The 13,847-nt window shown below is 53.3% G+C and overlaps 1 protein-coding gene across 7 annotated transcripts in view; it reads left to right on the forward strand.

Moving 5' to 3' along the window:
- Positions 1 to 13,847, forward strand: part of TNRC18 (trinucleotide repeat containing 18) — a 115,710-nt gene that overhangs the window by 90,730 nt on the left and 11,133 nt on the right. For all 7 annotated transcript variants that reach the window (XM_037740361.1, XM_037740366.1, XM_037740364.1 and 4 more), the window contains 6 exons: positions 2,292 to 2,725; positions 8,675 to 8,827; positions 9,499 to 9,640; positions 11,897 to 12,014; positions 12,523 to 12,598; positions 12,706 to 12,814. In XM_037740361.1, coding sequence (XP_037596289.1) covers positions 2,292 to 2,725; positions 8,675 to 8,827; positions 9,499 to 9,640; positions 11,897 to 12,014; positions 12,523 to 12,598; positions 12,706 to 12,814 — 1,032 coding nt within the window. The remainder of the gene's footprint in view (positions 1 to 2,291; positions 2,726 to 8,674; positions 8,828 to 9,498; positions 9,641 to 11,896; positions 12,015 to 12,522; positions 12,599 to 12,705; positions 12,815 to 13,847) is intronic.

Consider the following 13,847-nt stretch of genomic DNA (forward strand, 5'->3'; position numbering starts at 1 on the left):
TTTTTTTTTTTTTGAGACAGGGTGTCACTCTGTGGCCCAGGCTGAAGTGCAGTGGTGCGATCTTGGCTTGTGGTGCAACCTACACCTGCCGGGTTCAAGCGATTCTCCTGCCTCAGCTTCCCGAGTAGCTGGGATTATAGGCACGCACCACCACATCCAGCCAATTCTTGTATTTTTAGCAGAGACGGGGTTTCGCCATGTTGGCCAGGCTGGTCTCAAACTCCTAACCCCAGGTGATCTGCCTGCCTCGGCCTCCCAAAGTGCTGGGATTACAGGCGTGAGCCACTGTGCCCAGCCTCTGGCTCGCTTTCTATCTTCTGTGTTGCCAATTTCTAGACTTCTCTTTTCTGGTGCTGAGGTCAGCAGGACTGTCTTTTCCATGTGGGCCCCACCTTCCCTGCTGGTGCCAAGAAGACCATGTCTGGTGCTGGGGTAGAGGGTGCAGGGAGGAGATCTGCCTCCTGTGACTTCATTCTCCGCCTCCCACATGAGCCTTCTCTCTGTCCACTGTCCCTCCCTGCACCACACACAAGGGGCCCATAAGGGTTGCATACGCTAGGTGTTGCAGTGGATCTCTGCTGGGGACTGTTACTGGGTGGTACTTCATTCCATCATACCCAGAAGCAGAACTCTCAAGCCTGTGTTTTACTATGGTGTGTACCCACATTAGCCTCAAAAGCTCCTTGCTGGCTGGGCACAGTGGCTCACACCTGTAATGTCAGCACTTTGGGAGTCCAAGGCAGGCAGATCACGAGGTCAGGAATTTGAGACCACCCTGGCCAACATTGTGAAACCCCGTCTCTACTAAAAATACGAAAAACAATTAGCTGGACATGGTGATACATGCCTGTAATCCCAGCTACTTGAGAGGCTGAGGCAGGAGAATTGCTTGAACCTGGGAGGCAGAGGTTGCAATGAGCGGAGAATTTGTCACGGCACTCCAGCTTAGCCACAGAGCAAGACTGTGTCTCAAACAAACAAAAAGCCCCTTGCTGCCTCCTGGCACAATGGAAAGTTGGAAAGTCTGTTACCAAAATATGAATGAATGGGATCATGACGTTTTGCCGGTGATTCTATTCCACTGGGCATCCCCTGCTGGTCCCTGTTGCTGTGGCTTCATCTACTGGTGCAGTGGGAGCCAAGTCTCTCACAGCTGCCCCTGGAGTCAGTGGGCCTGGGATTGGGCCCCGGCTTTTCTGCTCCTGTGCTGAGGATTTAAAGCAGACCACTAGCTCTCCCTGGGGTTGTTAACCCAAGGGACTGTCACAGACATTGCATCCCTGAGTGAGTGAACACACCTTGAAGCCCCTGTCCCAGGGAGCAGTGCCGTCCACACCTCACTCACACGCTTTTCCTGGACACCAGGTCTGAGCTAGGGCTTGAGCTGGAGGTCCCAGAGAACTCAGGGATCTGCTTCCCCGGGGGCAGGGCAGACTAGGATAAGCTGAGACCCTGGCATGGACAGATATGCTAAGGTGTGGCATTGCCTGTGACAACAGAGGTGTGGCCAGAGAGGACTTCCCGGGGTGTGGGGTGGTTCTCTTCCTGAAGGACTCAGCACTATTCCAAGGAGAGGTCAGGGGGAGCTGGTGCTCTGTGCAGCAGGGCTGGCAGAGAGCAAAGCTGGCAGGTAGGAATGAGTGGGGATGGTGGGTGCTGGGCAAGTGCCGGGTGCCTATGCTCAGAGGCTGGTCATTCAAGGAGCCCGCAGGGCTGGGACCAGGATCCAGGGCAGAAGGAAGCAGCATCTCGGCTGTGGAACAGGTGGGGCTGGGGGTGGGAGGAGGGCTGCAGGGAGGCCCTGTCTTGTAGAGAGGACAATGGGAGTGGACGATTCCTGGGACCATCCAGCTCTGACAGGCAGCACGAGGAATGGGAAAGAGGAGGCCAGGGGGCTTGGGGATTCTCTGCGGGTTTCCCCTCCTGCCTGCCCTAGAGGGCTGCTGCCCTGCAGGTGTGGGCCCGCCCAGCTGCCCTGGCTTCTGGGATTTCCACCAGTCAGGTGGGGCTCTGGAGGAGCTCAAAGGGCCCGGGATTTTCCCGTGGGGGGATGGGCAGGGAGCAGCGTCCAGCAGCCTTCGGGCAGCTGAGGCTGGTGAGAACAGGCGTAGGGGCAGGTGTGGGCCCCGTGAGCCCTTCTTCTCGGACCTCAGTTTCCTCTCCTGGAAACGGGGAGAAAGGCTGCCTTTGGCAGGGAGGTCCCCTAGGGGAGGAATGGGGCCCGTGGGTCTGGGTGGGAGGGAAAGAGTCCCTACAAGCCTGTGACCAGCGCACCCTCCTCCCGCTTCCAGGCACAGAGTTCGAGTACACCGACTCGGAGAGTGAAGTCAAGGTGCGCAAGCGGTCGCCCGCAGGGCTGCTGCGGCCCAAGAAGGGCTTGGGGGAGCCAGGGCCCTCCCTGGCCACACCCATGCCTGGCGCCCGCGGCCCCGGCCCCAGCCCCAGCAGCCCAGACAAGGCCAAGCTGGCAGCGGAGAAGGGACGCAAGGCCCGGAAGCTGCGGGGCCCCAAGGAACCCGGCTTCGAGGCGGGGCCCGAGGCCAGCGACGACGACCTGTGGACGCGGCGCCGCAGCGAACGCATCTTCCTGCACGACGCCTCGGCTGCCGCCCCTGCACCTGCCAGTACCGCGCCGGCCACCAAGGGCAGCCGCTGCGCCAAGGGTGGCCCCCTGAGCCCGCGCAAGGACGCCGGGCGCGCCAGGGACAGGAAGGACCCCAGGAAGGTAGGGGCTGCATGGGGAAGGGGGCCATGGAAGGGTCCCTGGGATTCTGCGAGGGAGAGGCCCTCTCCCCTCCCAGCCTGGGGAAGTGGCCTCACTGTTAACCAAGTGCGCAGCTCCAGGTCCACCCAGAGGGCCTGCTAGGACTTAGCCCCAGGAGGAGCTGTGCACGTGTTCCTTTGTTTCTTAAGAGTCAAGGCCTTGGCCGGGCGCGGTGGCTCACGCCTGTAATCCCAGCACTTTGGGAGGCCGAGGCGGGTGGGATCACGAGGTCAAGAGATCGAGACCATCCTGGTCAACATGGTGAAACCCCGTCTCTACTAAAAATACAAAAAATTAGCTGGGCATGGTGGCGCATGCCTGTAACCCCAGCTACTCAGGAGGCTGAGGCAGGAGAATTGCCTGAACCCAGGAGGCGGAGGTTGCGGTGAGCCGAGATCGCGCCATTGCACTCCAGCCTGGGTAAAAAGAGCGAAACTCCGTCTCAAAAAAAAAAAAAAAAAAAAAAAAAAACAAACAAAAAAAAAAAAAAAAAAAAAAAAAAAAAGAGTCAAGGCCTTGTTCTGTCACCCAGGCTGGAGTGCAGTAGCCTGATCATGGCTCACTGTAGCCATCAACTCCTAGCCTCAGGCAGTCCTCCTGCCTCAGCCTCCTAGATAAATGGGTCTTCGGGCACATGCTGCTGCACCCATCTAATTTACTTTTTGTAGAGATGGGATCTCCCTATGTTGCCCAGGCTGATCTTAAACTCCTGCCCTTTAGCTGTCCTCCTGCCCCAACCTCCCAAAATGCGGAGATTACAGCCAGGAGCCACTATGTTTGGCCACCCATTTCTTACAGAGGTCCTTAATCTCTTTTCTTCTAAGACTTTAAAAAATGAATAAAGGGGACAGGCGCAGTGGCTCGTGCCTGTAATCCCAGCACTTGGGAGGCCGAGGCAGGCGGATCATGAAGTCATGAGTTTGAGACCAGCCTGGCCAATATGGTTAAACCCTGTCTCAACTGAAAAAAGAAAATTAGCCAGGCATGGTTTGTGTGCGCCTGTAGTCCCAGCTACTAAGGAGGCTGAGGCAGGAGAATCGCTGGCAACCGGGAGGCAGAGGTTGCGGTGAGCTGAGATTGTGCCACTATACTCCAGCCTGGGTGACAGAGTGAGACTCTGTGTCAAAAAAAAAAAAAATGTCTTGGCTGTTAGAGATGGGTGGATCACCTGAGGTCAGGAGTTGGAGACCAGCCTGACTAACATGGAGAAACTGTCTCTGCTAAAAATACAAAATCAGCCAGGCATGATGGTGCTTGCCTGTAATCCCAGCTACTCGGGAGGCTGAGGCAGGAGAATTGCTTGAGCCCATGAGGCAAAGGTTGCAGTGAGCTGAGATCATGCTATTGCACTTCAGCCTGGGCAACAAGAGGGAAACTCCATCTCAAAAGAAAAAAAAAAGAGAAAGAAAAAGAAAAGAAAACAAAGTAAATAAAATCCCTGGACCCCAAAGGAAGACACTGATATTAAAGTACAGTTATCAAGATATTGAAAGACTCTTCTGTGATATGATGCCTATATGCTCCTTTAGGGATGTATTTAACTAGTAAAGACATCCAGCGGTGGGTCTAGTAAATACCATATTTGAAATTTTATTATTTTTGTAGAGACAGTCTCACTCAGTCACCCAGGCTGGAAGGCAGTGCTGTGCTCATGGCTCACTGCAACCTTGAACTCCTGGGCTCAAACAATCCTCCTACCTCACCCTCCTGATTAGCTGGGACTACAGGTGCATAACACCACACCCAGCTAAGTTTTAAATTTTAAGTATAGATGAGGTCTTGCCCTGTTGCCCAGGCTGATCTGACTCTGTTCTTCTGCCTCAGCCTCTCAAAGTGTTGGGATTACAGGCGTGAGCCACTGCACCTGGCTGATGCTGTACTTCTGAAGCAGTGAGTGTAAAGGATGTTTTAAGGTCCCTGCAGTGACTATTGTGCGCTGCGAGACTCTGTAACAGTTTCTGTTGGTGGCAAAGTCACCGGCGTTGCTGGTACTCTTGTGGTTTGTGGCCTCCACTCTCACCTGAAGGAAAAACCCCATGATTTTTAAGAGATTAAGATATGAAAATACAGGTGAGACGATTTTTTCCTACTCTTTTACAGATTCCCTAAATTCTCTCTATGAACACTCCAAATTAAGAAATCTTGTTTTTCAACCACTCTGTGAAAATTGGATCTGTTACCCTTTTTGCACCGGCCACTAGGAAGCTGATGGCCAAGTGCTTCCTTCTCTTATTTGGATGCATTCAGTCTTACAGCTAGGCTTTGACAATATGCTGATTCTCGCCACCCTGAGTCCTTGATAGAGGAGGAACCCTCAAATAACAGTGACATTCTAGAGAAAATCACAAAAAAGACGAGAGTCTCATTCCAGGCTGGAATACAGTGGAGCAGCCGTGGCTCACTGCAGCCTCCACCTCCCATGCTCAGGTGATCTTCCCTCCTCAGCCTCTGGAGTAGCTGAGACTACACATGTGTGCCAGCGTGCCTGGATAAATTTTTTTTTTTTTTTAAGATGGAGTCTTGATCTGTTGGCCAGGTTGGAGTGCAGTGGTGTCATCTCAGCTCACTGCAACCTCCGCCTACCAAGTTCAAGCGATTCTCCTGCCTCAGCCTCCCGAATAGCTGGGATTACAGGCATGTACCACTACACCTGGCCAATTTTTGTATTTTTAGTAGAGACAGGGTTTCACCATGTTGCTCAGGCTGGTCTCGAACTCCTGACCTCAGATATCCGCCCACCTGGGCCTCACAAAGTGCTGGGATTACAAGCATGAGCCACTGCGCCCGGCCTGCCTGGCTAATTATTTTTTTGAGACAGAATCTTGCTCTGTCGCCCAGGCTAGAGTGCAGTGGCATGAGTCTTGGGTCATTGCAACCTCTGCCTCCCAGGGTCAAGCAATTCTCCTGCTTCAGCCTCGAACTTCCTAGTTTAAGCATTTCTCCTGCCTGTCCCCTCTGAGTAGCTGGGACCACAGGTGCACGCCACCACACTTTGCTAATTTTTTTTTTTTTTCATTAAGAGATGGGGGTCTCACTTTGTTGCCCAGGTGGCTTCAAACTCTTGGGCTTAAGTTGATCCTCGTGCCTCGGCCTCCCAAAGTGCTGGGATTATAGGTGTGTACCACCATATCTGGCTAATTAAAAAAAAAATTATTTTTGTACAGATGGGGCTGGGTCTTTTTATGTTGTTCAGGCTGGTCCTGAACTCCTGGGCTCAAGCAATCTTCCTCCTTCCTTAGCCTCCCAAAGTGCTGGGATTTCAGGAATGAGCCACCACGCCTGGCCATCAGTATTTTTGTTTGTTTTTTTAGGCAGAATCTCCCTCTTGTTGCATAGGCTGGAGTGCAGTGGCACGATCTTGGCTCATTGCAACTTTTGCCTCCTGGGTTCAAGCGATTCTCTTGCCTCAGCCTCCTGAGTAGCTGGGATTACAGACATGCGCCCTCACACCTGGCTAATTTTTGTATTTTTTGACAGAGATGGGGTTTCACTATGTTGGCTGGGCTGGTCTTGAACTCCTGACTTCAGGTGATCCGCCCTCCTTGGCCTCCCAAAGTGCTGGGATTACAGGCATGAGCAACCTCGTCTGGTTGTATTTTTAAATGGTTGAATGACATTCCGCTGTCTGTCTCCCACCACCGACCCTGCCGGCGGGTGATGGTTTGGGTGACAATGGTGTTTTGCCATCATAATTACCAAAGCAGTGAGCGTTTCTGTTTTGTATACAGAACTTCTGTCACATCGGAAGTTATTTTCTTATTTATTTATTTATTTATTTACAAAAAGGCAGAGGAAGCCTCCCAGCCGTGGGTTTTCTGATCAAAGGGAAAGAAACGGTTACTGGTTTTATCTGATTATAACAGTAATTTGGAAGATAGAAAAAAAATCCACTCAGGACTTTTTTTCCGCTGTCATTTCCTTTTGTTCCCCGTGCATACAGCTGCAGGGATGTGTACCAGCAGATGCTGCTATCTGTTTAATGACAGATGCTAGAGATAAAGGGTGAAGCACCACTAGCATTCCTTCCACCCTTAAGATGCCTCTCATCCCAGAAGGATGACTTGGACTGGAAAGTTCAGCAGAAACAGGAAAATAAAACACACAGACATGCATGCATATATTTATTTCTCCCCCCAAAATGGGGATTAAACTGTATACTCTTATGCTCTAGAACATGCCATTTTTTGTCCCTTTCAATGTTCTTTGCTTTGACTTTCATTTTGGATATGGACACTGTGACTTCTGTTGTTTCTTGGTAGCATGTGACCATTATTATCTTTGTTACTTTGCTACCTCTCCTGGCTTTGGCCGTTTGTTTTTATTTTTATTTTTTTTGAGATGGAGTTTCACTCTTTTTGCCCAGGCAGGAGTGCAATGGTACGATCTCGGCTCACTGCAACCTCCACCTCCTGGGTTCAAGCAATGCTCCTGCTGCAGCCTCCCAGGTAGCTGGGATTACAGGCGCCTGCCACCACACCCGACTAATGGCCATTGTTTTAGATGTGTCCCTTTTACAAAGTGTAGACTTTTTAGCCAGGCATGGCGATGTATGTCTGTAGTCCCAGCTACTGGGGATGAGGCAGGAGGATCACTTGAGCCCAGGAGGCTGAGGTTGCAGTGAGCAGTGATTGTGCCACCACACTCCAGCCTGGGTGACAGGGCAAGACCCTGTCTCAAAAACAACAACAAAACAGAGTGACAAAGTGGAGACAGCCTACAGGCTCTTCTCATTACGGTTTCTCCATACCTTGGCTCATTTAGGCTGCTGTTATAAAACAAAACGAAGCTCCTTTTATGTATATCAGTCATGTTGGGAGGAAAATGTTGCAAAGCAGGACTATCAGTAAATTCCCAACTGTGCTTTTTAAAAAAAAAAGTATTGTGGGCTAGGTGAAGTGGCTCACGCCTATAATTCCCAGCTCTTTGGGAGGCCTAGGCAGGCAGATCAGGAGGTCAGGAGTTTCAAGACCAGCCTGGCCAATATGAAACCCCGTCTCTACTAAAAATACAAAAATTAGCTGGGTGTGGTAGCAGGCGCCTGTAGTCCCAGCTACTTGGGAGGCTGAGGCAGAAGAATTGCGTGAACCCAGAAGGTGGAGGTTGCAGTGAGCCAAGATCACACCACTGCACTCCAGCCTGGGCAACAGAACAAGACTCTGTCTTCAAAAGAAAAAAAAAGTACTGGGTATGCATGGTTGTGTCTGCATAGCCTTCATATTTGCATGGTTGTGTGTGCTTGTAGAAAGTTCTAGAAAGATATACCATCCTGTTACTGGTAGCTGCCTCTGTGGAGTTGGTAGGAGGGTCACTGGAAAGTAACTCACAGCATATATATATATATTTATATATATATGTATGTATGTATATATGTATAAACACACACATTTCAGTGTTATCTTTTTTGGGGGGGGGCTAAGGGGGCAACAAGTAATATATACTAGCCATAAGATGATAAACATTAAAAACAGCCTGTAATCCCAGCGCTTTGGAAGGCCAAGGCAAGAGGATCGCTTGAAGCCAGGACTTTGAGACCAGCCTGGGCAACATAGCGAGACCCTGTTTCTACAAAAAATAAAAAATTAGCTGGGTATAGTGGCATGCACCTGTAGTCCAGCTACTCAGGAGGCTGAGGTGGGAGGATCACCTGAGCCTAGGAGGTTGAAGCTACATTTAGTGGTGACCGTGCCACTGTCCTCTGGCCCAGGCAACAAAGTGAGACCCTGTCCCAAAAAAAAAAAAAAAAACCCAAAAACTAAAAACACTTGCAGGGACAGAGAGAAAGGGGTGTTTTGTTCCGGGAGGGCACACTTGGGGTGGCACAGGCCTTGGGGATAAGTGAGTGAGGGGACGGGGTGCTGCCTGCGCCTTCCCTGCCCTCTGATGGCTCCTCTCTGCTGCTTCCTCCTCCAGAAGAAGAAAGGGAAGGAGACCGGGCCAGGAGCTGGGCTGCCACCGCCCCGAGCTCCCGCCTTGCCCTCTGAGGCCAGGGCTCCTCATGCCAGCTCCCTGACCACCGCCAAGAAGAGCAAGGCCAAGGCCAAAGGGAAGGAGGTGAAGAAGGAGGTGAGGCTCGCTGTGCCCTAGTGGGCTCCATGGGGCGCTCTGCCTGCTGCTCTGTGTTCACCCTCCCCATGAGAGAGGCTGCGGGTGACAAGGGTGACATCATTGGCGTCCCTGTGCTCCAGGGATAAGGGGATATGGGAGACTTGGTTCCTGTCCTCAGGAGTTGCCTGCATTAGCGGGGGCGGGGGACACTGGAACAGTGATCAGGAGACCTGGGTGATGGGCCCCCAGCCCAGCATCAGGTCCTCACGGGCTGTCAGGCTTGGGTGAATTTCTTAGCCTGAGTGGGAGATGGTGGCGTACCCACTCCCCACACCTGCTAGCCCCTGCCCAGTGGTTTTCCCTCAAGCCCATTGGGTCTGGCTGGAAATGCTGCCGCAGTTTCTGAACTGAGGCACCCCCTCCCCCCCAATGGTAATGAACAGAAGTATGGTAGTGAGAACTGAGCACTGAGTACTGAGTATTGAGTAATGAGCCCTGGCCAGTGGGTTTCAGCCCCATTTCACCCTCCCCCTGATCTCCTGGGTGCCCCCACCTGGGATCCCCACCATGCACATGACAGATTCCCTCTATGGCCTGACTGTGGCTCCAGGTTTCCAGAGAGGGTCCCCAGCCTGGCAGGACCCCCGTGCCAGGTGCTAAGTCATTTGTTGGCCATTCTCTGTCCCCAGAACCGTGGGAAGGGGGGCGCCGTGAGCAAGCTGATGGAGAGCATGGCAGCTGAGGAGGATTTCGAACCCAACCAGGACTCGAGCTTCTCTGAGGATGAGCACCTGCCACGTGGCGGGGCTGTGGAGCGGCCGCTGACCCCGGGTGAGTGGCCGTGATGTGGTGTGTGCCGGAAGGGGCCACTGGAGCCTCCCCTGAGGGAGGCAGATCTGAGTGTGGCCTGGGACGGAAGGGCTGGGCTAGCTGGGGGCAGGGAACCGCGTGAGCAGAGGTACTGAGGCTGGACCGAGTTCCCTGGGGTGGATGACGTTGGTTTGGCTGTAGCTTAGTCAACTGGAGATGGAGCATAAGAGTCACCTTGGAGCCAGGGAGGAGGCAGTTCCCAAGAGGCGCTTGGGAAGGAGCTCCATGTTGGCCCTAAGGAAAATGAGAAGCTCTCTGAGGTTAGATGTGGGGATGTGATGTGGTCAGATTGGCTTTAAAATGAGCTGTCTGAGGTGGGCACAGTGGCTCACGCATGTAATCCCAGCACTTTGGGAGGCCAAGATGGGCGGATCACCTGAGGTCAAGAGTTTGAGACCAGCCTGGCCAACATGGTAAAACACCGTCTCTACTAAAAATACAAAAATTAGCCAGGTGTGGTGGTGGGCGTCTGTAATCCCAGCTACTCGGGAGGCTGAGGCAGGAGAATCGGTTGAAACCAGGAGGTGGTGGTTGCAGTGAGCTGAGATGGCACCACTGCACTCCAGCATGGGCAACAAGAGCGAAACTCTGTCTCCAAAAATAAAAAAGCAAGCTCTCTGTTGCTGCACAGGGAATGAGTTGGGGGCCCCAGGAGAGGCGAGGAGTCCAGTTAGGCTGTGCTGTCAGGTGAGAGTGGGTCGTGGCCTGGGGCTGCCATGGGGGCAGCAGGAGGGAGGTGGAGCAGGGTGTTTACAGTAGGAGGGAGAGTGGATGGGATGTGGGGTTGGAGGTGCAGGCAGATGAGCAGGGAAGGGAAGGGTGACATCAGGTGTTGGGGTGGCTTGGGGCCCTGTCTCTGAGACCCGGGCCAGGAAGGGTCATGCACTGGGCTTTGATGGCTGAAGTCTGGAGCACCTGGAGGGGCATCCTGGAAAGTCACGCCCAGGAGGCTCTCAGACCCAGGGGTCTGGAGCTCAGAGGTGAGATCATGGGTATGGATAGGGGAGCGAGTGAGAGAAGGAGCTGGCCGCCCCAAGACTGTAGCAGTCAGCGGCTGCTCCAGAGAAAGGGAGGAACCCACAGGGAGAGAGAGCAGAGGGTTCGCGCGGCTGACCACCTTTAGGAAGTTTGCCTCTGGCCATTGGTTTCCACCAGAAAGAAAAATCAGATGGCAAGTCACAGAGGTAGGTGGAGTGTGGTGTCTTGCACCTGTAATCCCAGTAGTTTGGGAGGCCGAGTTTGGAGGATCACTTGAGACCAGGAGTTTGAGATCAGTTGAATAATGTAGCAAGACCCTGATTCTACCAAAAGTAAAATAATTAGCCAGGCATGGTGGTGCACACCTGTAGTCCCAGCTACTCAGGAATCTGAGGAGGGAGGATGGCTTAAGCCAAGGAGTTCAAGGCTGCAGTGAGCTATGATCACACTGTACTCTAGGTGGGTGACAGAGCAAGACCTTGTCTCTGAAAAAATTATTTTAAAGAAGAGGCTGGGTGCGGTGGCCGATGCCTATAATCCCAGCATTTGGGAGGTTAACGCAGGTGGATCACTCGAGGTTAGGGGTTCGGGACCAGCCTGGCCAACATGGTGAAACCCCATCTCTGCTAAAAATACAAAAATTAGCCAAGCATGGTGGCAGGCGCCTCTAATTCCAGTTACTTGGGAGGCTGAGGCAAGAGAATCGCTTGAACCCAGGAGGCAGAGGTTGCAATGAGCTGAGATCGTGCCATTGCACTCCAGCCGGGGCAACATCTACAAAAAAAAGAACAAAAACAGAAAGCCCTAGAAGTTTGGCTGAGGGCAGTGGTAAAGGGGCTGGATGTCATGATGGAGGATGATAGCTGTCTGGCGATGGCTGGAAACCCAGAGCTTCGTGCCAGGCCCAGAGGCTGCTGGTCTTGGGGTGGGAAGAGACCGCACGTGCAGGCAGTCATCATCCCTGGGTTCACACCCACCTGGGGTCTTTCCAGATATCTGGGGCCAGGCAGAGGAGAGGGGCTGCCCATCGCACCCTGTGCGTGCGTACTGGTACTGGTACACACGGGTCTGTGCAGGTATACACACAGGCAGATGAAGAAGTGCACACATCTCAGCCCCACAGGCCTACCCAGCCCCAGGGCTTTCATTCTAAGGGGATGACATTTGAGTGACGGGAGGAGGGAGAGGTATTGCAACCGTCCCTGGCTCCAGCCTTACCTCACAATCTGACCCCTGCAGCCCCGCGCTCCTGCATCATTGACAAGGATGAGCTGAAGGACGGCCTGCGTGTGCTCATCCCCATGGATGACAAGCTGCTGTACGCCGGGCACGTGCAGACTGTGCACTCGCCGGACATGTGAGTGAAGAGGGAGGCCCAGCGCAGAGCCCCACATCCCACACCTTCTCCTTGTCCCACACCTGCCCTGAACCCCAGCCGTCTCTGTGCCTGCCTGCCTGCCTGCCTGCCTGCGCTGTGGCTTCCCCTGATGGTGTGGGGCAGGGGCATGCATGGGCTCAGAGCTGACAGGCTTTGGCACTTTGTGGGGGTACTGAGTGAGCCCTGCCAAGGGCTGGGTGCGGCTGCTCCATGGCTGGAGCCGCAGCGGGAAGCGGTGAGAGAGGGAGCTTGCTGGCCTCTCGGGATCTGGACTGCACCGGCCCGGCGTGCTCTGCAACCCCTAGTTCTATAAGGAAGATGAGCTCAGAAAAGGGGAGAATTCTCCCCACTTTCTAGCAAGTCAGCAAAGCTCTAAGTCCTGGTGCCACCTCCTAGTGGTCTAGGAGGCAGAGCTGGTGCTGGTGGGGTCGGGGCTCTCTGGAGAGCTCTAATCCTCTGCCACATCACGCCTTGTTTGCCCCGGCAGATACCGCGTGGTGGTGGAGGGTGAGCGTGGGAACCGGCCCCACATCTACTGCCTGGAGCAGCTGTTGCAGGAGGCGGTGAGAGAGGGAGGGGCGGAGCCTCGGGAGGCTCGGGGTGGGCTGGGGTATCCAAGGCCATGGCCACAACTATACCCACACCTGGCACTCACCCCATGCCCTCCCAGATCATCGATGTGAGGCCGGCCTCCACTCGCTTCTTGCCACAAGGGACCAGGATTGCAGCCTACTGGAGCCAGCAGTACCGGTGCCTCTATCCAGGCACCGTGGTCCGAGGTGAGGTGCCTCCTCCCCTAAAGCCCTCCCCAGCTCTCCTCTGCCACGTAACGTCTCAATATGGACTCATTTGGCTAATAAAACCCCTGTTTGGCTTAAGAATAACGACCTGTGGGATCACATAACTGAAAACTGTGTAGCCTTAGACATGGTTGGATCCAGGCGCCATTTAGACGATGTCATCAGGACTCCAGCTCTGAGTGTGTCTCATCAATGCTGTCATCTGTGCTGGCATCACACTAGTTCCTTGGAGATTGTAGTTTACCATCTTAACAAATCTTATCATTGGAGAATTTCTCAGTCGCAGTTTTCCCACACAAGTTCTAGTGTGAACTGACTTGGGCCACATGGTTTTCATTGATCCTACTGCTGTGAGTCTGATCACCCAGGCCTGGATCATATTCTCATCCCTGGGGCTCAGGAGTGAGGTCGCCTCCCTTTTATTCGTGGACTGAGAAGGATGGAAGGGTGGCTTCCCCAGCAAAGTGGAGATGCTATAAGAATGAGAGAGAATGAGGCTGGGCGTGGTGGCTTCTGCTTGTAATCCCAACACTTGGGGAGACCAAGGTGGGTGGATCACTTGAGGTCAGGAGTTTGTTTTTTTTTTTTTTGAGATGAAGTCTTGCACTGTTGCCCAGGCTGTAGTGCAGTGGTGGGATCTGAGCTCACTGCAACCTCTGCCTCCTGGGTTAAAGCAGTTCTTTGCCTCAGCCTCCCGAGTAGCTAGAACTACAGGCATGTGCTACCATGCCCAGGAATTTTTTTGTATTTTTAGTAGAGATGGAGTTTCACCACATTGGCCAGGATGTTCTTAATCTGAGATCAGGAGTTTAAGACCAGCCTGGCCAATGTGGTAAAACCCTGTCTCTACTAAAAATACAAAAATTATCCAGGTGTGGTGGCAGGTGCCTGTAATCCCAGCTAGTTGGGAGACAGAGGCAGGAGAATTGCTTGAGCCTGGGAGGTGGAGGTTGCAGTGAGCTGAGACTGCACCACTGCACTCCAGCCTGGGTGACAGAGCAAGACTGTGTCT

This window comes from Cebus imitator, unplaced genomic scaffold (genome assembly GCF_001604975.1).
Source record: "Cebus imitator isolate Cc_AM_T3 unplaced genomic scaffold, Cebus_imitator-1.0 Scaffold82, whole genome shotgun sequence".
Taxonomy (NCBI): Eukaryota; Metazoa; Chordata; class Mammalia; order Primates; family Cebidae; genus Cebus; species Cebus imitator.